The sequence below is a fragment of the Capsicum annuum genome, chromosome 6 (assembly GCF_002878395.1).
Source record: "Capsicum annuum cultivar UCD-10X-F1 chromosome 6, UCD10Xv1.1, whole genome shotgun sequence".
In the NCBI taxonomy this organism is placed as follows: domain Eukaryota; kingdom Viridiplantae; phylum Streptophyta; class Magnoliopsida; order Solanales; family Solanaceae; genus Capsicum; species Capsicum annuum.
This window is the reverse complement of record NC_061116.1, coordinates 219,116,751-219,143,631: the sequence shown is the minus strand read 5'-3', so window position 1 is coordinate 219,143,631 and position 26,881 is coordinate 219,116,751. Positions and strand designations below refer to the sequence as shown.

Genomic DNA, 26,881 nt, shown 5'->3' with positions numbered 1-26,881 from the left:
TATTCAAGATATTTGATGTTTTAGAAAAAATAGAAAACTTTGATTACTTTTTCTCTAAATTCATTTTTACTGTTTCAATTAGAGGTGTATTAATTTAGTGTTTTCAAAAATAGATAACAATAAAATGATGAGTATTCATACCATTATTGCTATTAAAACTTTAACTTTTTTTAAGAGGGTATATAAAAACTTCAAGCAACTATTTACTATGAATCACGTTGAATCAAATAATACAACGAACCAAAAAGAGTATTTTTCGCTTCTCCTTTAATTACTCGAGTAAATTCCCTCACCAACATTTCTTTGTTTGGATATGTTCAATTATAAAAACGAGAGAAGGTCAATAATCTATCCCATTAGCTACTTAGTAAAAAACAAAGTTATTCACATTGAAATAAGTCAAGTAATTTTTTTCATTTAATTCACATCTAATTAATATTTATTTCTCTTAATTCATATTGAAATATGTTTTATAATTCTAATTTTGTCTGATCAAAGAGGAATTATTTAATCTTATAGAATGTTTATAGCCAGCCAATTGAGCTATTAAGTAGCCGTTTGGTCATAAAAATTATTTATTTATTTCGAAAAATTATTTCACTTTAATGAAAACAGTATGTGTTTGACTATGAAAATTTCAAATACAATTTTAAAAAGTGAAAACAAGTAAAACTTGTTTTTATTTTTTTTTACTCCTACTTCTCTCATAAATTTTAAAAGCAATTCAAATTTATATTCATGACCAAACACAACTCCAACTGAGAAAAATTATTATTTTCATGGCCAAACACAGCCTAAAATTCTCTAACTATAAATATCGGATTTGCATAATCTTTTCCTCTTAGGCAAAGGTTGGACCAAACCGTAGTAAAAGGATGAGTGTTAGGAGGTCAAATGTAAGAACGAAAAACTCAAGGGGTGTAAACTGTAGTTAAAAAACAATAAGACAGCTAGTTCTAATCTTGTGTACCCTTACCAAAAACCACCCGTAGACTTTCCAGTATTTCTCAAAACTCCCAACAACTCTTCCTAAATCCCTCTACTTTCCTATACGTACGTACAGAGAAGAAATGGCGATACTGTATGCGCTTGTAGCGAGAAGCACAACGGTGCTGGCGGAGTTCAGTGCCGTCACGGGGAACACCGGTGCGGTGGCGCGGCGTATATTGGAGAAGCTTCCAGATGAAACCGAATCGAGGCTTTGTTTCTCTCAGGATCGATACATCTTCCATATACTCCGATCACAAGGAATTGCTTTCCTTTGTATGGCTAATGATACCTTTGGAAGTAAGTATAAATTAAAATTTCCTCTCTTTTCTGTAAAATTTCCTTTTTGTGGTGTCGGGACTAGCTTTCGCGAAAATCAGCTAGTTTTTTTTTTCTCTACTGAAAAAAAGAAGAGATGTAATGTTTCCTTTTTTTCTTTCCGATGAATTTATTTCTCCAGCTGTATAGTTAATGTCCAATTATATAGGTAGAAACTAATTAAACCTGTACTCAGCTTTGGTAACTATTTATAATTGAAGTTTTAACTTGAGGTCAATGTAGGAACTCGTCAATTTCAAAGCCTGGATCTGCCTCTAACTTTGTGTAAAGTTTCCTTTTTTTTGTTTTTCTCAGTGAATTTAGTTCTACAGCTGTATAGTTAATCTGAATTATAGAGCTAGAAACAAATTAAACCTGTAATCAGCTATGATGCAGTTTATGATTGTAGTATTAACTTGAGGTCAGTTGTAGGAATTTATAAACTTCAAATCTTGGTTATGTATATAATTTAATTCTGAATGGCTCCATGAACCGATGCTGATTTAGTATTTGGTCATTGTTTCCTTCAGCTTAAACCTTGTTTATGTGTGTGTGCACATGTTTATTTATTTGTACTAAGTTACTTAGTTCGCACCTTTCCATGTTTACTTTCTTAAAATTTGTAACCGGATTCCATCCACGAGTCTAACTTGTGGCCGATCCAACAACGACAACAACTATACCTCAGTCCAAACTAGTTGGGATCGGCTATATGAATATTTTTTTTTAAAATTTAAGTTCACATCATATCACCATTATAATAAACAAAATATAACTGAAAAAGACGTTAAATATATGTACAAATAATAATAATAATAATAACAATAAAAGTTTCGTACGAGTCTAAAATCTATCCTCAACTAGTAGTTATTACCTATATGAATCTTTTTCTTTCATTGTGCCTTATCTTTAGCTAAGTATTTATTGATACCAAGCATATGGAGGTCTTTTGAGACCATTTCCTTCCATGTGATTTTAGGTCTACCCCGTAACTTTTAACATCTTCACTTACCATAGTTTCACACCTTTGTACCGGTCCATCTATAGATCAACAAAAAACATGTCCAAATCATCTCAAACGATCTTCTCACATCTTATCCTTAATTTGTGCTACTTGCACCTTCTGGCAAATGTGGTCATTTCTAATCTTATATAATCTGGTATAACCATACATATATATTAGCACCCGCATCTCCCGAACACTCATCTTGTGGATATGTTGAACTTTAGCGACCCAACATTCACTACCATATAACATAGCTAATCTTATAGCTGATCAAAAGAACTTACCTTTCACTTTGATAGGTATTTTTCTATCACATAACACTACAGTAGCACTTCTCCATTTCAACGATTTGGTGTTCATCGTATGAGTAACATCTTCAACCATCATTCGTTCTTTTTTTTTTTTAATAACCACAACTATCATTCATTCTCTTGAAACAATGAGCCTAGATATTTAAATTGTTTTCTTTTGGCACTTCACTCCCATCTTGTCTCACCTTAACTTTTCTCTCTCATGCTGACTAAACCTGTAGTGCATGTATTAAGTCTTACTTCTTCTCATCTGAAAATCCTTTCTCTCTGACGTGCTTCTCCGTAATTCAAGCTTTTGGTTGATACCCCCGTTAGTTTCGTCAATTAACACAATATCATCAGCAAGGAGCCTTCGTCATGGGACCTTCTCTTGTATTGCGTTGGTTAGCTCGTCCATAACTAGGGTAAACTAATATGGATTTGATGCTGATTCCTGGTGTAAACCCGCTGTTATGGAAATCTCCTCTATATCACCTACACTGTTATCACGCTACTGACGGCTCTTTCATACATAACCTTCATCACATTTATATATTTAATATGTATTCCTTTCTTCCCCAACACCCACCAAAGGACTTCCTTGGTACTTTTATCATATGTTTCTCTAGATCTATAAACATAACTAGTGACAGATGAAGGATTTAAATATTGTGGATTCTGAGTTGAGAGAGTCCGTCATTAAATATATATCTAACTTTATTACACTTGTTTTTTCTTACAAGTGGGGTGGGGGGTGGGAGGGGGTCTCTTTGAACCTATTGGACCTCTGGTTCCGCCACTGATGAGTACATCGTTATTGATTGAGATTTCCATTTTACTTTACTGAGTTATTCAATTTTGTAATTAATATGATTATTAAAACTAGAATGTAATGTTCTTCTCTACCCTATATTCATGTTACCTTTTAACGTGGAATGTTATGATTTTGCCTTTTGAAGCAGGACTGTCTTTTGAATATTTCTTTGTTTACTAGATCAGGGAACTAGTTTGCTAGGAAGAGTTGAAGTATTACTAATGGATTGATATAAGTTGGGTTTAGGTTTTCAAAGATTTTGTGTGTGTTTTATTTTAGGGGTTTCATTATTTGATATCAGAAAGGACCAAGTGTTATGGTTTCAAAGACCAAATAAATGCCAATTAGTTTGGCTTCTCATTTTCTGGTTGGCCCATATAAGCACTTTATCATCCTATTACCATCTGTAAATTTCACAGAGGCCTTTCTGACTTTCCTATTTTTATCTTTCCGCATTTCTGTTATTTAACATGCATCTTTCAGAACTTTAAGAAAGAAATATTGTTGGCATTGAAGAACTTGTGAGTTGATATTTTCTGGATATCTTTTGCTAAGGACTGAATATTCTGATAGTGATTTGAGTTATCATTATTGTCTTATCACTAACGGAGAATGCTGAATTAGGGAGGATTCCATTCTCATACTTGGAGGATATTCAGATGAGGTTCATGAAGAACTATGGCAAGGTGGCTTCTTATGCTCCTGCTTATGCCATGAATGATGAATTCTCAAGGGTCTTACATCAGCAAATGGAGTTCTTTTCAAGTAATCCAAGTGTAGATACACTAAATCGTGTCAGAGGAGAAGTTGGTGAGGCAAGTATCTTTTCTATTTTACTTGCACCAAAGCATGGTGAAGTTTATGGGTTCTTTGTTTCAGCGTGGTTTTCTTTCATTTTTCTTTTCTTTTATGTGTTTTATGCTTCAGGTATTGTGTCTATTGATGCATGCATTAACTGTCCTAGATATCCACAGTTTTTCAAATTATCAAGGTTTATATTGTTCGGAATTAAATGAGCTCCTACAGAACAGTTACGTAACAAGTTTTCATCAAGATAATTTTGAAGTGCTTAACACTCGACCATTAATGATGATTTTCCAATACTCGATCACTGCCGAAATAACTTCTCCTTTCCCTTGCACTCTTATCTTTTTGGTATTTAAATGTCTCCGATTCAAGTTATCATCTGACTTTTATCTCCACTTGATAAACTCGAGAAGAAATTAATGATCCTAGTGTCTCATGCAGGGCTAATCAATCACCTTTGTGGACTATATACTCACTCTATTCTATTTTATATGATACTCTTTCCTTTTCTGTGTGTTCCAAAAACGAATAATAGTTTACTTACTTGGACTTTAACTTAACTGGTATGCTTTTATAGCCATAGAAACGTTTATGTCATGTTTAAAAACACAAGTTCTAAGGGTACGGGCCTGTTTCAAATGTTTCCTTTTCTTTCCTAAACACTATGCCGAGTCAAACACCACCATGTAAAATGAAACGTAATGAAAACCATTTGCCACCATTTAATGTCATGCTGTAGTAAAAAAATCTGACAGTTTTATCTTACAATAGAAGTTGCTGTAGAAAAAGGAAAGAAATACTATACCCTATAGTGTTACCTAGTCATATGATTCTGGTTCTATTGCATTATCTCGATGCATGCGTTCAATTCTTATCCTTTTGGCTGATGATGTTTATAGTGCATTTACACCATGATATGCTACTGTTGCTTCCTTCTTTCAACATCCTCCCCCCTTCCCCCTCCCTTCCCTCTCCATATACTGCAACATATTCTAGAAGTAAAAGAAACTACTGCAATGTTCATCCAGATACGCACCATCATGGTTGATAATATTGAGAAGATACTTGAAAGAGGGGATCGGATTGAGCTACTCGTTGACAAAACAGGAACAATGCAAGACAATGCATTTCACTTCAGGAAACAGTCGAAGCGCCTTAGGAGAGCTCTTTGGATGAAAAACGCGAAGCTCCTGTAAGTATCTTTTACAAAATATTATAGATTTAGTCTCTTCAACTAAGAAGGGATTCACACTCTTACTGTAACTATTTTCAAGCTCAGAACACCATCAATTCAGATTATGTATACCCTGACAATACTTGCTATAATGAAGGCCAGCTTTCTCTGCTAATGGCGCTGTTACATTAGTGTTGCTGAGGGCGTACTTGAAGTGCGCTTTAGCTCTACAGTTAGTCGCTGTGCAAACTGAGCACTCAGCTTCTCTTAGGCGACATTTCAGTGCATAGGCCAAGGCTGTAAGGCCCGCTCAGCAGCTGTGGGTTTTGTCTTGAATTTTTTCTTTATCTAGACTGTTTAATTTGTTGGTAAAACAGTATAAAACCACAACAAACCCAAGAAAATCCCACAAGTTGGTTCTGGAGAGGATAGAACAGGTGGTAATAGAGATCTAAGGCCAAGAAAATACAAGATACTGCCAGTACTCCTGGGTATAAAAGGAAAACACTCATCTACTATACTTCTACTCTTAACCCTCAACCTCCACATCCTCCTATCAAGGGTCATGTCCTCCGGTAGCTGAAATTGTGTTATGTATCACCTCTCCCCATACTTCTTTGGCAAAGCAATATGTTAATCACTAATACAATTCTTTTGATTTTGGCTGTCAAAAAATATGTTAATCAGTCAGAAGACACATGAATTAATATGTTTTTTTGATAAAGCAGGTGGATGAATATGTTATTGTTTTGCGGAAATTTTGACTTTTGAAAGAGTCACCACTTAATTTTGAAAAAGAATTAAGAAACCTTTAGAGAGTTACTTCAAATGATTCAAAACAAGAAAATCGTTTAAAGTTAGAGATTCTAGATGAACGGTTCCTATTAACGTTTTAGGAAGGTGTTAGGCACCTAAAACGTCCGCTAACTTGCGATTATTCGGACTGTTTGAAAATCGTCTTTTGATTAACTTTGAAAAGATTAATTTGTTGAAATAGTGATTTGATTTTTTTCATAAAAAAAGATTTGTGTAAAATAAATTTAGGCGACTTAGTCGGGATTTTAACTAAGTCTAAACAAAACTAATAAACAAATAAACACATAAAAAGGGAAGGGAGGAGAAAGTAAAGGATTTAGGCCATTAGGCCCAAATCAACGAGACCTGTCCTAGTCTAGTTGGGCTTCCGACCCATTTCACCTGTCCTAAACTATTTTTCGAGCCTTTGGCTCGAGTCTTGCTTCACCTGTATTAAATAAAACTTTGGCTTCGAGGCCGAAATGAATGAATAAATAAATGACTAAATAAATAAATAAAAAAAAGACAATAATAAAAATTGAGACTTTTCAAATCTCTTAGTGACCTCATCAATGGGTTTTGACCCATTTTCCTTCTTCATATATCTTCTAGCACCCGCACGCCATGTAGTGGACCTTGGGTTTAAACTTCGAACTTGACTTGAAGGGGTGAGCCTCATTTACCCATTATGAAATGTAGGAGGAGAGGAGTCCATTTGGATTCGAGACATTTTTTTGCATGCAAAGAAAAGATAAAGAAATTAATATACGTTCAAGGCATAAAAATGACATATTTCAAAGCAAAAGAAACTATCAAGAACCAATTTTTGAATGACAAGAATAAGCACACTTGCACAAGAATGAAAGTCAACAAATAAAAAAATGCAAAGCAAAAGTTTCACAATCATACTATCCATGAGTCAAAAATATTCAAATAATTTTATTTAGCCGCAAAAGTTCGAACTTTCTTATCATTTTGAAAAGACAACATGCGAACAAAGTAGAATAAACATCTTGGATGAAAAATAAAGCTAGCACTTCATATCTTATATGAGCGTTTTGAAATCCATTAAAATAATTAGTAAGCAAATGACAAATTCTTGACTTAACTAATTACTATTTTTATTAAGGCGCAACAAATAATAATAATTATTCTTCCAACATAAAATAAACAATTTTACATGCTAAAAAAAATATATCTACAAACAATAAGTTTAAACAAGACATGGATATTGTTTTTCAAGTAAAGATCTAAACTTTATTCAAATAATCAAAGAATAAGGTGAAAAGGCAAAACATTCAACATTAACTATTCTTCTAAATATAAAGAAAATAACTTTACATACTAAAAACAAATGTATCCAACAACAATGAGTTTAAAAAAAGCATAAATACATCTTTTAAGCAAAGATTGAAACTTTATCTAAAATAATCAAAGAATAAAGTAAAAAAAGGCACATACAACTATTGCATAATCATGAACATGAAAATAATTAGAATATCGATACTACAACGTCCTAGGGACGTCAAGACCATCTATAACATACAATCTCAACAAATAAAATTATATCTACGAACTACGAAGAAGAAAAAAGATGAAGAGAAAAACAATAATAAAAACTAAAATAATAAAAAAAAGAAAAAAAGAAGGTGTGTTTACCTTTTGGGGGCAGCAAAACGAGACTACGAGCTTCGTTGGAATCAACCACCACCGAAAAACGTCGCCGGCAACTCAAAAATTTTGATTAATCGATCAACTTTATGAAACAAAAATTTTTACTAAATAAAAATAACTATTTTTGCTCAAAAGGATTTTTTTCCCCTTTCTAGCCTTTTTTTTTTCTTCCTTCTCCCTCCTCTCTCTACCAAAGTAGTGGTGGTATTTATAGGAGAGAATGGGATATTTTTTTCCTTTTCCACCAACGTGGGAGAAAAGTATTTATAGGAAAGGATAGAGATTTATTTCTTGTCATCTACCAACGTGGGAGAAAAAACATTTAGGCGGGTTTTTGGAATGTAAAAATTAAAGATAAGGTGAGGTGGAAGATAATGTGGGGGGGAAATAGTACAATGTAGTACAATCTTTGAATTTCAAAATTGGAAAGGGACAAAGTTGGGGGGAATGGTACAATTTGAATTTATTTTTTGGTGGGAATTGGGTAAAAGTTATGAGAGTTCTTGAGAATTTTGGGGTTATTTAAAATATAACCCCAATTGGAATTTAAAATTTAGCCATATTTATTTATTTTGATCAAATTAAAAATTAATTGACGAATTGCATTGCAATTATGACCAATTTTCAATTATGGTCAAATCTAATAGATTGGCTAAATTAAATTAAAATTAGATAAGAATTAATACCCTTTTTTTTTTAATCCCGAGCTTCTTGATTTAATAAAATGAATGCATATTTATCCAAATAAATTATTTTTGAGAATAAATTATATTTAAATTAAGATTTTAATCATTTGAATTTATTTTCAAGATAAGCCTTAATTAAATCCGATATTTTGTAAAATAAATTCTGTGCTGTACTATGTGTTTATGTGATATCTCGTGACTTGAGCCGGGGGTCTTTCGGAAACAGCCTTTCTACTTCATCAGAGGTAGAGGTATGGACTGCGTACATCTTACCCCCCCAGACCCCACTAAGTGGGAATACACTGGGTTTGTTGTTGTTGTTGTTGTATTTTGTAAAATAAATATTTAAGTAACAAATTATATAATCTCGTATAACTGAACACGATAGTATATAATCGCTACTTAAAATGACAAAATCACGTACGAAAAATATTTTAAGCTTTTTTTTTTTTTTTTTTTTTTTAAATTTGGATGAAATAATTATTTTGGTTTATTAAAAACTGAAGAAACTCAGGATTAAATTTAGTCGTGGAGGGCAAAAATTAGGTGTCAACAGTAATTGTTCAGGAATAGGAAATGTTGAAATTTAGTAATCCATTAGGAAGTTAGTTAATGTTACGTGAGCTTAATAAGGCTCCGGCTTAGCATGTCAGTAGCAGACTCATTGTATAGGCCACAGCTTGGCCTCTGTTTCAGTCATCTTAGGCTTGCATCAGTTGGTCTTGCACTTGTGCTGTCTGTGTCATAATTCAACCACCCAAGGGTGTGGCCTAGTGGTTCAGTGAAGTGGGTTGAGTACCATGAGGTCTCAGGTTCAATCTCCAACAGAGACAAACATTAGGTGAATTATTTTCATCTGTTCTAAGCTTGGTAGACAGGTACCTGTTGTTGGTGGGAGGTGGCAGGTATCCGTGGAATTAGTCGAGTGCACGCAATCTGGCCCGAACACCATAGTTATCCAAAAAAACAAAAAACAAAGAACTAATTCAACTAATCTAACTACTGTAATTACATTGAGATATGCAACACGTGGAATTTCTTTTCCAAGAAAGTTCTCAGTTTGAAGCATTTTGGTCTTATATATTCGTCAGTCTGAGGTTCGTAATTTTTGCTTGTACAGGGGTTTGTTAACATGCTTGATTGTGCTCTTCCTTTACTTGATAATTGCTGCTTGTTGTGGGGGCATCACTCTACCTTCCTGCAGATCATGAATTTTCTGACAAGGAACACAGTGAAAGGTTATTGTATAACTAATCCAGTGGATTCTCATTCTGGCACCTTTAAAAGTACATGTTCAGAAAAGAATGATAAGGTTTGTATTGTTGTTGACGAGGCTCTGTGCCTTTTCAAATTTGTAAATGTTCTGGTGGACTCCTAAACTGCCCTAAAGCTGGTATTGGTCTTCCATATTATGTATGTTATAGAGAAGTTCAGAACTTACATAAGTGCCTGTTTGTAAATATAAGGCCGTGTTGTGACTTACCTTTTGCAAATATTTACTATGGCAATTCACATTTTTCAAATACGTGGTGGTTGAGAGTTTGTGTATAGATGTTGCTTAGCAATAATTTGAGTTTGTGGGAGGTATTTCAAGAGTTGTTAGGAAGTGGATTACCTTTGACTTTAAGGGGTAGTTTGGTAGAGTGTATTGAAAAAGTTAATGCATGCATTAGCTTAATGTACTATTAGTACCTTGTTTGGTACATTGTTTTGCCCTATGTATAAGTAATGTTTCCATTACTTATACACACTATAGTGTATTGGGTGATGTGTTACTAATACCATCATTTTCCTATGTATTAGTAATGCAAAAGATTTCAACACATGCATTAACTTGATAATGACAATCTTGCCCCTCAAATTCAACATTTCTCAAGTTCTTTTGTTTGTGGATTTTCTAAAAAAAAAAAATAGATTAATATGTAAAATAATTGGAAAAAAATGAATATTAAATTTTTTATATATTGAAAATGAAAACACTGGAGTGTTGTTTTATTGAAAAACTTCATCTTTGCATAGATGCATTTTTGTGAGGAAGTAGTAGAAGATATCAACCATTTCTTCATTAATTGAAAATCTTTAGTCAACTGTAGAATTTAAAATTCAACATTTTGGTGTATGCCTGGATCTTTTTCGGAATTTCTGTTTACACGATAGAGAAATGGAATAACTAAACCACTGCTTCCCCTGGCACACCACTCTTGGAGCCATATGTTGGGTTAGTTAGAAAGAAAGGAACACTAAATTTTTCGAAGACGAATGATATTGTACGGCAACTCAACACAAGTGGAGAGGAAATTGCTTATCTTAGAATAAAACATAAAAAAGAATTTACCTTGTGTTTTAGAATAAAACACAGAAAAGGAGTTATCTTAAAAAAAAAAAAAAGGAAGAAAGGATCAACTTTGAAAAAATTATGCGTTTTACCATTTAAAATTGAAAAGATAAATATTCTTTTAAAAGAAGTTGTTGAATGGAAAATATTGGAAGAATTTCATTTCATTTTACAAAAATAAAGAGTGTAGAGGGTATTTTTGTAAATCAATATTTTTTCTATAAAAAATATATAAGAAATATTATTTTAATACATCAAATCAAATACTGTATAAGAAATAATGTTAACATAATTAATGCAAGTATAGCTAATACCAACATTACTAATGCAAGTATTACTAATACACCATATTCTATATTAATCTTATATACTCTACCAAACGACCCTAAGTGTGTATCTATATCCTCCGAGAATTTGGAATTTGCAAATTCCAAGTTTTGTATCTCCCTTTCCCAGAAATTAAGATAATTCTGGTGCTTTTAGCATTAGAAAAGTATTTATTGGGTAGGGAAATGTCATGACTTCACAGCATTAAGCATCAAGGGTATAACTTAATGAAATAGTGGTCAATGAATTATATTGAGAATGACGAGGTCTCTGTTCCAACTTTGGTAGACTTTGGAAATGCTCGTCTGGACGCCGCCCATTCTTTCTAGTCTTGGTGCCATTCTATTTGGTCTGAGAATGGCATGATGCCAAATTCTACCTTTTCACAATGAGCATTCGACCTACTCTTCTTTTTTCGACTCATTTGACCTACTAGGCATTGGCCAACTTGGCTAACCACTTGAGGAACTAGAGTTCGGATTCAATAGAATCTAATAATTTTAATCAAAAGACTTCATGTATATTGAAAAATCTATTTATAACTAACTTTAAATCGGCCTTTACGTATCGACGTAATCAAAATTGTGTCAGCTTGCCACGTGGGGTCTAGTATGAGTTTGAAATTGGTCATAGGGGCCCCAATTCCACTAATACAGCTGCCGTCCATGCACTACAAGACAAATACACCACTATGTTTGTTAGTGCTTGGTAAATGTAAAACAAACTTTTGATGAGAATCTATTCGTGGCATCGAAGTGCTGCAAATTGGCTTTTACCTCTGCTACTTCAAGCCTCACTGATTTTCACCCCAACTTTCTCATTTCCCTTTCAAGGATTTGATTTTCCAGTTGGGCATGTTAAAAACAACAATTTTCCTCAAAACTGTAGAAATGATTTCTCATATTTTAATCAGTCAAATTATTTAAACAAGAAGTTGATTTTTTTTTAATTTTTTTTTTTACAAAAAAATTTCAAATGTCAAGTAAGATTTTTCAAATTGAAACTGAATAAGCTGCGACTTTAGAAACAAAAAACTAAGATAAGTAAAAATACCAAAAAGAGTGAATCACATCAATTGAATTCTTCCAACAGTTCGTTTTTTAGTTTCTGTTTTGGGAAGAGGAGTACTACAAGGTAGGACCTCCAACAATCAACAATATCTAAGTTGCAAAAGTTTTTGTGCGTTTTTTAGTTTCTGTTTCGAGAAGAGGAATACTACAAGTTCGTTTTTTAGTTTCTGTTTTGGGAAGAGGAGTACTGCAAGGTAGGACCTCCAACAATTATCAATATCTAAATTGCAAAAATTTCAGTTCGTTTTTAGTTTCTGTTTCGGGAAGAGGAATACTACAAGTTCGTTTTTTAGTTTCTATTTTGGGAAGAGGAGTACTACAAGGTAGGACCTCCAATACCTAAATTGCAAAAATTTCAGTTCGTTTTTTAGTTTCAGTTTAGGGAAGAGGAATACTACAAGGTAGGACCTCCAACAATCATCAGTACCTAAATTGCAAAAATTTCAGTTCGTTTTTTAGTTTATGTTTTGGGAAGAAGAATACTACAAGGCAGTGGCGGAGCTACCTTATGATTAGGGGGTTCATCCGAACCTCCTTCGACGGAAAATTATACTATTTTTATAAGTGAAAATTATTTTTTATGTATATATAATTGATGTTGAACCCCCTTCGGTTAGTTCATGTATCTATATTTTTTTATTTTGAACCCCGATGAAAATTTTGGCTCCGCCACTGCTACAAGGTAGGACCTCCAACAATCACCAATACCTAAATTGCAAAAATTTCAGTTTGTTTTTTAGTTTCTGTTTTGGGAAGAGGAATACTACAAGGTAGGACCTCCAACAATCACCAATACCTAAATTGCAACGTTTTTTAGTTTCTGTTTTGGGAAGAGGAATACTACATGGTAGGGCCTCCAACAATCACCAATACCTAAATTGCAAAAATTTCAGTTCGTATTTTCGTTTCTATTTTGGGAAGTGGAATAGTATAAGGTAGGACCTCCAACAATCACCAATACCTAAATTGCAAAAGTTCCGATTCATTTTTTAGTTTCTGTTTTGGAAAGAGAAATACTACAAGGTAGGGTCTCCAACAATCACCAGTACCTAAATTGTAAAAATTTCAGTTCGTTTTTTAGTTTCTATTTTGGGAAGTGGAATAGTATAAGGTAGGACCTCCAACAATCACCAATACCTAAATTGCAAAAGTTCCGATTCTTTTTTTAGTTTCTGTTTTGGAAAGAGAAATACTACAAGGTAGGACCTTCAACAATCACCAATACCTAAATTGCAAAAACTTCAGTTCATTTTTTAGTTTCTGTTTTGGGAAGAAGAATACTTCAAGGTAACAATCACCAATACCTAAATTAAAAATTTCAGTTAGTTTTTTAGTTTCTGTTTTTGGGAAGAGGAATACTTTCTTTTGCTATATAAAGCCAAAGTAGGTACCTATAAGCATCAATATTTTGTATTGCTTAGTGATTCCCCTAGTTCGGTATTTCATTTTTTTTCACTATACTATATCACCTCCTCTCATAAATAGCCATTATAAATCTTGCATTTTCTCTAATGGAAACCCTTCTAAAGCCTTTTCCATCTCCTTTACTTTCCATTCCTACTCCTAACATGTATAGTTTCAAACACAACTCCACTTTTCCAAATCCAACCAAACAAAAAGATTCAAGAAAGTTCCATTATAGAAACAAAAGCAGTACACATTTTTGTAGCTTTCTTGATTTAGCACCCACATCAAAGCCAGAGTCTTTAGATGTTAACATCTCATGGGTTGATACTGATCTGGACCGGGCTGAATTCGACGTGATCATCATTGGAACTGGCCCTGCCGGGCTTCGGCTAGCTGAACAAGTTTCTAAATATGGTATTAAGGTATGTTGCGTTGACCCTTCACCACTTTCCATGTGGCCAAATAATTATGGTGTTTGGGTTGATGAGTTTGAAAAGTTGGGATTAGAAGATTGTCTAGATCATAAGTGGCCTGTGAGTTGTGTTCATATAAGTGATCACAAGACTAAGTATTTGGACAGACCATATGGTAGAGTAAGTAGAAAGAAGTTGAAGTTGAAATTGTTGAATAGTTGTGTTGAAAATAGAGTGAAGTTTTATAAAGCCAAGGTTTTGAAAGTGAAGCATGAAGAATTTGAGTCTTCGATTGTTTGTGATGATGGTAGGAAGATAAGTGGTAGCTTGATTGTTGATGCAAGTGGCTATGCTAGTGATTTTATAGAGTATGACAAGCCAAGAAACCATGGTTATCAAGTTGCTCATGGGATTTTAGCAGAAGTTGATAATCATCCATTTGATTTGGATAAAATGATGCTTATGGATTGGAGGGATTCTCATTTAGGTAATGAGCCATATCTGAGGGTGAAGAATACTAAAGAACCAACATTCTTGTATGCAATGCCATTTGATAGGAATTTGGTATTCTTGGAAGAGACTTCTTTAGTGAGTCGGCCTATGTTATCGTATATGGAAGTGAAAAGAAGGATGGTAGCAAGATTAAGACATTTGGGGATCAAAGTGAGAAGTGTCCTTGAGGAAGAGAAGTGTGTGATCACTATGGGAGGACCACTTCCGCGGATTCCTCAAAATGTTATGGCTATTGGTGGGACTTCAGGGATAGTTCATCCATCGTCTGGGTACATGGTGGCTCGTAGCATGGCATTGGCACCAGTACTGGCTGAGGCCATCGTCGAAAGCCTTGGCTCAACAAGAATGATAAGAGGGTCTCAACTTTACCATAGAGTTTGGAATGGTTTGTGGCCTTCGGATAGAAGACGTGTTAGAGAATGTTATTGTTTCGGAATGGAGACTTTGTTGAAGCTTGATTTGGAAGGTACTAGGAGATTGTTTGATGCTTTCTTTGATGTTGATCCCAAGTACTGGCACGGGTTCCTTTCTTCAAGATTGTCTGTCAAAGAACTTGCTGTACTCAGTTTGTACCTTTTTGGACATGCCTCTAATTTGGCTAGGTTGGATATTGTTACAAAGTGCACTGTCCCCTTGGTTAAACTGCTGGGCAATCTAGCAATAGAGAGCCTTTGAATTAATATGATAGTTTTGAAGCACTGTTTTCATTTTAATTTCTTAGGTTATTTTCATCTTTTCTCAATGCAAAAGTGAAACAAAAGCTATACACATTGTCATCGTTGTTCAAACTCAGACAAGTTTGCCTAGCTCTATGTATTTATCCTTAACATATGTATTCATCAAATTCGAAATATACAATGCATTGGACAAAAGTATAGAGCCACAATCTGATACCAAGTCTGTATTTGGAAGCACAGGCTAATTGTTATGGTTACCAAACACTTTGAATTGGCTGGATAATAACAAACAGGAAATTTATGTTATTAATCATTAACAGCAAATTGGGAAAGCAAGAATTATTAGGAAAGTTAATATAGTGTCTTGGTTATTCTAATGGAGTGGGTTATGCAAATTAAGTTCCCTTGTCAAAGTTTGGTTTATGAACTGCTCCACTCTTGTCCCTCTTAAAAGCCTTAATCCCAACATGTACCACCAAAGAATTGAGCTGCTCCATCAGATCCTTTGAGAATGTTAATATGTTATTTAAATGAAGGACTGAATGATTATGAGGATGCAATGCATAGGTTTAATTACCAGTTATCTGTAAATTGTCTTCTTTGCCATTATTTTAAAAGTTTAATAACAAGTGTAACATCTACAAAGAGTTGATAATTACAAAGCAGCTACTAGTTTTAGGTTCCTCCACCAACTAGACTAAATAAGCCATGGCCCCAAGTAACAAGACAAAGGTTTGATCAAAAGAAAAAAAAAAAGTAAAAAGATTAAATATCACATGAGATTAATAGAAGCGAATGAGAACTTAAGAGTAATTTGATAAAGAAATTCGAAAACCAACCATTTTGGAAAGTTCTTGTATAGTTTTACGTCTTAACTCCTCCTGTAACTTTTAAGTGTCAAGTGGGCCGGGCCGATTCCGGTTCAGGTTGGGGTTAGGTGGGGCGGGCCGGTTCCGGGTTCAATAGTAAAAATATTGAAAACAACCCTAAACCGGCCCACTTAACCCAACCCGATTAAACTCACCTAAATCCGGTGAAACCTGGTTAAAAATCGGTCAAACCCGTTTAAAAAGAATGAAAAATCCAATATACACTACATACACTACAATTATATACACTTCAATATACATTATATACACTACAATTATGCAATATATATTTTTTAAAATATATATAAACAATTACACATATATACGTATCATTCAACACATAATTATATATGACTATACGTACTACTTTAAATAAAACATATACTACAAATCTACAATAGTACAATATATATATATATATACACTACAATATATATATATATATAGTTATATACTAATTTATAAAACATATACACATTTATACGTTAAATATATACGCTTATAGAAGATATATACACATATATACGCACCATTCAATATATATGTACTTCTTTAAATAAAATATATACTACAATATACAACAATATGTGTATATATATATATAATTACATACTAATTTATAGAACATATACACTTGTATACGTTAAAGATATACGTCTATACACATATATACACACCATTCAATATATATGTACTACTTTAAATAAAGTATATACTACAATATATATATATATACTGATATATATATATATATATATATATATATATATATATATACTAATTTATTAAATATATACACTTGTAAACGTTAAAGATATAAGTCTATAGAAGATATAATATATACATATATATACGCACCATTCAATATATATGTACTACTTCAAATAAAGTATATATATATATATATATATATATATATATATGTATATATATATACTTACATACTAATTTATAAAACATATACACATGTATACGTTAAATATACACGTCTATAGAAGATATATACACACCATTCAATAAATATGTACTACTTTAAAATTAAATAAACTATATACTACAGTATATATGTATTACAATATATAGATAGTTATATTATACTAATTTATAAAACATATACACATGTATACGTTAAATATATACGTCTATAGAAGATATATACACACCATTCAATATATATGTACTACTTTAAATAAAATATATACTATTCTACAATATACATTTATATATACTACAATATGTATATATATATATATATATAGTTATATACTAATTTGTAAAACATATACACTTGGATACATTAAATATATACGTTAAATATACATGTGTATGGAAGATATATACAATAATATACAAAACATATACTTCTTAATATAATAAATTAATAATACTTGATAGTTAATTAATGAATGTTGAATTTTATTGATTGCAAAATGATCCAAAATTTATAATTTACATGAATAAAAAATCTACAAACTATGCATCATTTTTTCCAACTCATCCATGTTAATATTAAAGGGAACTTGCATAGGATAGTCAAAGTCAATGGGGGCAAACCCATGCATTGGACTTGATTCTGCTGAGTTCTCCCGCGAAGTCATAATTTCTTTAAGTTTCTGCTCGTCATTCGGCTCCGATTCCATTCCTTGATTTCTTTTTTCTGCTCTAATCCAATCTCTAAGGCAAACTAGAACATTCATTGCATTGCTTCCCAATGAGTGTCGGTTGTCTCTAAGTTGTTGTCATCCCTGACTAAAGGCGCTCTCTGATGCAACGGTTGACATTGAAACGTTCAAGATATCTCTAGCTAATCTTGAAAGCATAGGATATTGTGATTCATTATTCCTCCACCAATCCAACGTGTTGATCTGTCGTCTGCGATCCTCTGGTGGCGACCGAAGATAATACTTAAGCTCTTCCCAATAAGTTGATGTGTAAACTCCCTCGTCAATACTATTCCGATAGGATAAATCATAAAAGGAATCAGGAAAACCACAATGTGTCGGTCTTTTAGAAAATGATGGTACCTTAGGAGGATGAGGAGCGACAGTTAGACTGATATGTGTCGGTACAACTAAATCAACTAATCAACATAGTGGTTATATAATTTATCTATGTAAGCATTCGCATCAGACGTAGCCGTCCACAAATCAGGTTGTACTTGTTCAGAATCATTGTTAGTATTTATTTCTAAGTTACGATAAATAAGAGTACTAAAGTGGCACGTAGTATGGTATTTAATGCACGGATTTAACATAGCACCAACCAAGAAAATAGGGGGAATCGGAAAAAAATATTTTTTAAATTTAGTAAACATAGCACCAACAACATTTTCATAACCTTCTTTATTTTTATATTTTTTGAGCAAACCAGAAATATCGGTTATATATCCCAAAATACTACAAACAGTAGGATAATAAGCACCGAAAAATTCAACCGTAGCTACATAAATTGTTTTCAAAAACTTAACAAGATCATTAATTACAACCCAATCAGAATCAAGTAGCATGCAATCGGCAGAATCAGCAAATGAACCACAATGTTGGTTAAAAGCTAATGTAATAGGAACTCTATATTTATAACAAGTTTTTAAAAAATCATACGTAGAATTCCATCTAATATCAATTTCCTCAGGCATCAATATCGGTGTAAGTCCATTTTCTTGACATTTATCTTTAAATTCTTTAATTCTCGATCTACGATTATTTCCTTGTATAAAACCAACAGCAAGATGAATTTTTTCAATATAAATCTCGAAAAACTCAAGACCATCTTTTACAATTAAATTATATATATGACATGCACACTTAATATGAAAAATTTCAGGTAACGGCAGTGATAGCTTAGATTTCAACTTTGTTATAGCAGTCTTGTTGTTAGAAGCGTTATCAAAAGCGATACATAAGATTTTCTTTTCGATACCATAAAATGCTGCAACTTTATGTATCGAGTCAGCAATAAATTGTCCAGTATGTTTACGATCTTCATCATATAAAAAAGAAAGAATACGTTTTTGCATCACAAAATTACTATCCATCCAGTGACAAGTAATGGTTAAATAATCATTTTTATTTACAGCACGACCAAGATCAGAAGTTAGGGATATTCTACATTGAATATTTTTCAACAATGTAGATAAATAAAAATAATATTGTGAATGAAGTCTAAAAATATCAGACCGACAAGTATTTCTAGGAATACCATTAAACATAGGATTATAAATTGCTTGAATATAATGAATAAAAGCATCAGAAGAAGGAAAACTAAAAGGCAAACAACCTACAACTACCATTTTTGTTATTTCTTCCCGGTCCCTCAATTTATTATACTTCTTCGTTACGTGACCGGTTGTTGGGTCCATTCTAGTTTGTGTGGGGCCACCAACAGCCTCACCACCTTGTGCAATTTTTAACTCTCTATTGTGGTCTTCAGTTAAATGTCTCATTAAAGTACCCGTATCCGCTTGCTTGCCTCCTCTTTTATTCTTATATATTTTTTGACAAATATTGTATTGCACCTCAGTATCTGATATACGTTCAAAAAATTTCCATGCAACACTAGTTTGTTTACGAGCTCTTGGGGCACGGGGAGGACGGGGAGGGAGATTAACCGATTCGGATCTAACGTTAGCATTTCCTACTTCGGGTGTCTCACTAATATTTTAATCATCTTCATCTAAATCAACCGCATTTACTTCATTTTCTTCTTCTATACCCTAATTTTCCTGAACTTCTAAATAATCTATATCTTGAGCACCTACACCTATTTCTTCCTCAAAAGGTTGACTAAGTGGTACCGGAGGCGAAGGCACACGGGTATATCTATTACTTGAAGTACCTCTACCGCTAGTAATTCGCTTTTTGCTACCACTACCACTTCTGAGATAAAATTTTTTGACACTTTTACCTAGGTTTCTTAATTTATCCATAGTATAAATCAAACTAAAAAATATTCAAAATAGACAAAAAGTAATAAAAATAAATATTCAACAATTAATACACTAATTATAAATTAAAAGTAAGAGATGGAACGACAATACCAAATTTTGGAAGTATCCGAAGGTTGCGACTTTAGAAACTTTCACGCGTATTTAGTAATCGCAAAATTTAAAAAATTAAAGTGAGCACTTTAGAAATTAAATATATAGAATATTTGAGAATTGAGAAATGAGATTTCAGAGATAATCAGATTTGAGACTTGAGAGGATGAAAATTGTGTGGAAAATGATTTGAAAGTGTAGGGTATTTATAGAAATTTTTTTGGGATTAAAAAATAATTTTAAATAATTTTTTTTTTTATATTTGGGCCCAAACTTGCCGTTATAGTCGTTGGGTCAACAACTAGTTTGGCCCAATTTTCCAAAATCTTAAAAAAGAAAAAAAATAAATTAAATGGGCTTATCCGGGCTTATCCAGGTCGGGCCGAGCCGGTTAATCGGCGGGTCCTAACCGGATTGAGTCCGATCCGGGTTAATTGGGCCCAAATTCAAAATCCAATCGGACCGGGATCCGGGCCCTTAAAGCCCTTGGGCTCCGGTCGGGTCAAACCGGTCCGGTTTCCTTTAGTGGGCCGGTTAAAATCGACCCATTTGACACCCTTATTAACATCTTATTCCACTATAGTCGAAAAACTTTATTTTGCGACTCTACAAATAACTAAGTTACGTGATGCTTCTTTTTAGTTTACAAATTAGTCAACTTATTCACGCTTCGTGCGATAATAAAAGAGATGGTAATATATCAATAATTTTAAAGATATAATTAATTTCATAGTAGAAAATCATTTAGTTAGTAGTTCGCAAATTTTCAACAGAGTCATAAGTTATTGTTTAGAATGGACAAAAAAACTATGAGTTTAAACAATTAAAAATTCATATAAAATACAAAATAAAGATAACATAATTCTTATGGCCTTAATCTTTAGAATTAGAAGGAAAAAATATGAAAGTGATGTACAATCTTCTCAGCTTGTCTTATCCACTCATCATTCAATATTTTTCATTTTATTCCTCCGGTCAAGATAAAACATGAATATAATAAGCGTTGAAAACATAACAACTTATAAGATTGATGACCATTTATACAAAATCTCAATGTCTCTATTTATAGGACTATAATATGAATATCAATAATGTCATGAATATGAATATTAATTATTTTAGAGGTTATGATAATAAAATATTGCGGGGGCAGTAAAAATAAAGACTACTATAGTTTACATTAAAGAAATTTAAAGATATAAGTTTAGTTTGTCAACATTACATAATTAATATAATCAAGAAAGTTAAAATGATTGATTTTTTAACTTAGCACATTAATGAAGGAAAAATAGAGAAAAACTCCAAAAAAAATAAATAATTGTATTTCTTGGTCAAAAAGAGGTACTATCATATAAAGGTTAGAAGAGATAATATAAGGCTTTTGACTAAATAATTTTCTTACTCTAGGCAATTATGTCAATCATTTATCACGGTAAACGATCATTTAATCCAAATTAAGTATTTTAGATGTGGTTCCATATATAATCTGCATATTCAAAAGATATTTAAGATCTATTTAGTAAGAATTTCGCTTTCATAAAACTACAAATTAATTTGTATCCTAAATATGAACTCAAACTTTATTTTCACGAAAAAAAGACTTTGAAAAGATACAACAAAAAGAAGAAGATAAATAAAAATAGGTGATACCTTTTTTGTTATTGCAAAGGGAATTTTAGATTTAGATACTTCAAGATGAGCCATGAGATTATCCTAACAAAATCAATTTTTTTGTCAAATCAAATAACTTTATCGACTCATTGATTGCACGAATATACCAAAATAAAAGTCAAATATGAAGAACTTGAAAGTTGGTAGTGGCTTTTTAATTCTATAGAAGTACTTCCGTCATTTTAAAATATTTAGCCCCTTTACATTTGGCACAACTCTTAAAATACCGATGATTGAAGATGTATTTTTATTTTTTTACTCTTATACCCTAATAACTAAGTTAAAATTATTGAGTAAAAATTAAGAAATATTTAATTAAATGCACTCCTTACTACTCCAATAAATATAGCAGTTTATATTGGCTTAAAAATTCAATAGGTAATTGACTATTTAGAGTAATTCACTTCGTACTCCATTCCAATACATAATTAAAAATCTCTCTTTATTCACTTAACACTCCTACTACTCATTCTCATGGACTAAAATTTTTATCATGAATTTATGTAAAAGTAGAATATTCTATCAAGAGTCAAAGAAACATGTCACATTAATTAATTGGTTAATCTTTTATTACAAATTTCATTGATATATTAGGACTGCAAAAAATACCAACATAACATAAGAATAAGGATACACTATAAGTGGATCTCTTTAATTTCTTCATGTATAATACAAAATATTTCAATAGAAAAATAAAATCATCATAAAATATATGAAAATATTATTTTTACAAGAATAATACATGTAAGAAAACCTATCCAATCTAGATAAATAATAAAGTGTAAAAAAAAAAAAAACATCATTGGAGTGGATATGGAGGATCGGGCGAAAATAAAAAACTATTACACATGCAAGATACTAAGTAATTAAGTTCAAAAGGAACCAAGAAAGGTTGCTCATCTCTGAACAATAACTTATTGAGAATTTCTTTTTCAACCAATATCAGTACATTACAATATCATCAAGTAACAACTCCTTTCCATATGTTTTTGTAATTCTAGCATTACATATAGTAACCAATGATATGTGCATAATATAAAGAGTCACAAAACACATAAAAATTAAAGCGCAACATTCAAGACAATTTTTTTTTTTGAGTAACCTTAGGAAAAATTTCGTTTTACTGGCCATTTTATAGCATGAACCTTTTTATAGATAAAATTCATTTACATTAAATTGATTAAGTGATTTTAGTCTAAATTAAATTTATTTACTAAAACTCTTCAAATTCTCTTGATTTTAAAATTGCAATGAAGTAAATGTTGATTATGTAACCTCTTGGTTCTCTTTCTTCAGTTAAATTAACACGAGGAATGTTTTTTTCATTATAGTACTACTATTAATTGCTATTTAAGTCCATTGTTTGTTATTTTTTAATTGAATATATTAATACAAAAGGAATTTTAAAAAGTAGAGAAAACTCAATTAATGTTCAAAAAAACCACAAAAAACATAAATGACAATGAAGGCTTTTAAGGCATGTCACATAGGATGGACTAAAATCCTCCTTTATATATATATATATATATATATATATTGATTATAAATGATCACGGAGAACTTATTTTTTAGCCTTTTACAATTTTTTTTGTAAATTTTTTTATACCAGCTAGAAACTACAAGTGTCCTAAAGATCGGCCATAACAAAATTTGAGACACAAGTTTTTCACACCAACTTTTGTAGTTTGTTTAAAATTAAATTTGATTTTGCTTTACATATTAAATCAAGAAATATACTTCAACATTTATATTTTACAAGGTGCAAGAGTTCTAGTTATAACAACTCCTTCATCTATTCACTTAGTACAAAACACCAATCTTATTAAGAAAAAGAAAAGGTATTCTTAAGAATTTCATTCAAACTAATCCATGTTCTCCCCTCCTCTCATCCTGTATATATATATTTCCAGCACTTGTCATAACGCAAATAGTTGTAACTTCTATTAAAGAGCCTCTCAAATTTTACATACATCCCCCCTTCATTACTTATATATTTTTTTTTTATAACGCAAAAACGTTCGTATAACTTAAGAACCCCTCTCAATTATCTTACATACATCCCCTAGCATATATTAAATTAATTAAATGGATTCAAAATCCACTAGCCATGAAACAGCAGTTAACATACCTGAAACTGAGTCCACCAAGCTAAAATCTTCTTCTGCTGCACCAGCTGCCACAGTTGTAACTACCACAAAAGCCATTCCTCATAATCCAAAGGCGGGATTGCGAAGAGGGGTTGCCATTTTCGACTTTATTTTGCGACTTTGTGCACTTGTTTTTGCTCTGGCTGCAGCAACTACTATGGGAACTACTGATGAAACTCTTCCTCTCTTTACTCAGTTCTTTCAGTTCGAAGCTAGCTATGATGATCTCCCTGCTTTCTCGTACGTTATTTTAAATTCAGAAACACTCTTTTTCATCTTCGACTTCAAATACTATGTAGTATATTTGATTGCTTTTTTTTTTTTCCAGGTACTTTGTGGTGGCAAATGCTATTGCAAGTGCATACCTTGTCCTGTCTTTGCCTCTCTCCATTGTTTGCATTGTTCGACCACATCTAGTTGGAGCCAAACTTCTACTTTTAATTCTTGATACGGTAATTTTATTTTCTCACTTTTCTGTAATGTGTTCTACACAGCTTTTGGTTAATATTTCATCTGTTCATTGACACTTATAATTTATAATCAACTTTGAATTACATCAATTAAGGCATATGTCCTGGACAGGTGCTTTTAATAAAGAGTTCTAATGAAATTAAAGATTTTGAGTTTTAGTGATCATACCACAGTGCCACTATGACTCATAGATTTATAAAGGCGCATTCGGGATTTCTTGATCATATAGATTCAACTCATTTTGACCCATTCAAATACAATCCAACCTGACGAGATTGATTAAAGAACAATATTTCAAGGGGCATTTGAACTCTCTTGAACTTGATCAACCCCAACTCTTAGAAAAGGAAAGTGAAATTCAAATTTGAACTTTCTTGAACAATATTATTATGTAGTGAAATTTAGTGTTTCTAACTTGTGGTTATTAAAAAAAATGGTGCAGGTAATGGTGGGATTTACGACAGCTGGAGCAGCAGCTGCTGCTGCCATAGTATACTTAGCACACAACGGCAACTCCACCACACAATGGCAGTCGATATGTCAGCAGTTCGGAGATTTCTGCCAGCGAGTGAGCGGCGCGGTGGTGGCTTCCTTCCTTGCAGCATTCATCTTCATCATCCTTGTTGTTTTCTCTGCTCTGGCTCTCCGTAGGCATTAGGACCATTTGCTGTTGTTGTGAACTGTTTATCTTATCTATGTATATCATTTGTTGTCTTCAGCTTTGCTAAAATTTGTATTTGGTGTCTTTTCATTTTGATTTTGTTGTAATTAAAGTGCTGCATGCTTAGTTCTACGTACTGTTTGAGAGTTCTTTCGGACGTCCATTTGGTTATTCACTTGTGTAATTTCTACTCTTCTTCGTAGGAATTTGACATTATTTCGATTGCAATCTAATTTTCATGTAATTCTAAAACTATACGGGTTCAAAAATTGCACATTAATAGAGTTTGAAGAAAGGCCGCATCTCAAAGATATAAATAAAAACTTTCACAATTAAAAATCATTACATATAATATAAGTAACATGGAGTCAAAAATTGTAGGTAGCATTACCCAAAACTTTCCTTCACTTTCTAAAAAGCCATTTTCATAAGTTACACATTAAGAATTGAAAGCATATGTTGTTAAATTACTATCAAAAAGAACAAAATAGAATTCAATCTTGATTATTGAACTAATAAAAGTGAATGGAGAAAGTATAATATAGGCTTGATGAATATTGCACACCTAATATTTTTAAATTGAGGATATATATATATATATTTTTACAAAAATGGCACAAAGCTTAAAATCACCAGTGCTATGCGTAGATTCCCTAGTTACTCCGTCCGTCCAAACTTTATTTACCCATATTACTAAAGATAAATGTACAGGTTTAAAAAACAAATAATTTATTCATTTGTAACCACTTCATTTCTATTATTAAATTCAATGCATTAGTTAAAAGTAATAAGTATTTAATTTAGAGATAATACATAAATATGATCCTAAACTTGATATCAAATTATAACTTTGACCTTAAACTTTGATAGTGCACAAATAGGACCTTTAACTATTTGAAACCTGAAAAAATATGACCTCCAATTTTGCAACTCCATGCGTGAGTTTCACTCGCGCCTACGTAGAAAGGTAATCCAATCACACGATGCCACGTTGTTAAAAGAGCGAATTTGAAGGGAGGTCATATTTGTGCAGTTTTGAATAATTAAAGGTCATATTTATGCACTGTCAAAGTTTTGCTTTTTGTGTTAAAACGACGTCATTTTTATTATTATTATTATTATTATTATTTATTTATTTATTTATTTATTTTTTTATTTCTATAGTAACAACACCTAACTTTTTTTAATTAAAAAATCGAACCCACGCAGTAGGCTGAAGGAAGCGCCCAACGCCTTGTTTCATGTGGTTCAACATTAATATACGTACATAAATATAGATTTTCTACCTTATATATATAACGTAATTTTTTTACCGAGGGGGTTCGGATGAACCCCATGGCAACCACGTAGGTCCGCCCCTGCATTAATTTAATAACATTTTAATAACGTTAATTTAATAACATGTAATAACGTTAATTTAATATACTATTACTATCCTTAATAACATTAATTTAATAACGTTTTAATAAAACTATAATTTTTTTTTATTATTAGTATAGTTGCATTTTTAAGTTAATATTTAAATAAATTATATTTAGATATGTTAAATAACTTAAATTCACCCTCTGCTTTATAATATATAAACATATCCACCCATTTTTTTCGTATGAGCTTGACCTACCTAATTAATAAATCTTCAATATTGCTTTTTTTCCGCAATGACAAAAGAAATTAGATGTCATTTTTATCTTTGAGCCAGAAATAATGAAAAAATAATAGTGAAAAGTCATTTA

At 32.0% G+C, this 26,881-nt stretch overlaps 3 protein-coding genes across 3 annotated transcripts; all 3 read left to right on the top strand.

The window, feature by feature from the left end:
• Positions 1-848: 848 nt before the first annotated feature.
• On the top strand, positions 849-10,033 carry LOC107875663 (vesicle-associated membrane protein 714). Its single transcript, XM_016722465.2, has 4 exons — positions 849-1,287; positions 4,040-4,230; positions 5,251-5,414; positions 9,672-10,033. The coding sequence occupies exons 1-4, from the start codon at positions 1,071-1,073 to the stop codon at positions 9,760-9,762; spliced, it is 663 nt and encodes a 220-aa protein (XP_016577951.1). The 5' UTR covers positions 849-1,070; the 3' UTR covers positions 9,763-10,033.
• Positions 10,034-13,794: 3,761 nt separating this feature from the next.
• On the top strand, positions 13,795-15,291 carry LOC107875664 (capsanthin/capsorubin synthase, chromoplastic). The gene is given in 1 exon segment (NM_001325069.1): positions 13,795-15,291. A coding segment is annotated over 1 exon segment (1,497 nt).
• Positions 15,292-23,812: 8,521 nt separating this feature from the next.
• LOC107874654 (casparian strip membrane protein 2) lies at positions 23,813-25,321 on the top strand. The gene is made up of 3 exons (XM_016721414.2): positions 23,813-24,256; positions 24,345-24,468; positions 24,930-25,321. Exons 1-3 carry the CDS (start codon positions 23,955-23,957, stop codon positions 25,143-25,145), a joined length of 642 nt encoding a protein of 213 aa, XP_016576900.2. The 5' UTR covers positions 23,813-23,954; the 3' UTR covers positions 25,146-25,321.
• Positions 25,322-26,881: the final 1,560 nt, after the last annotated feature.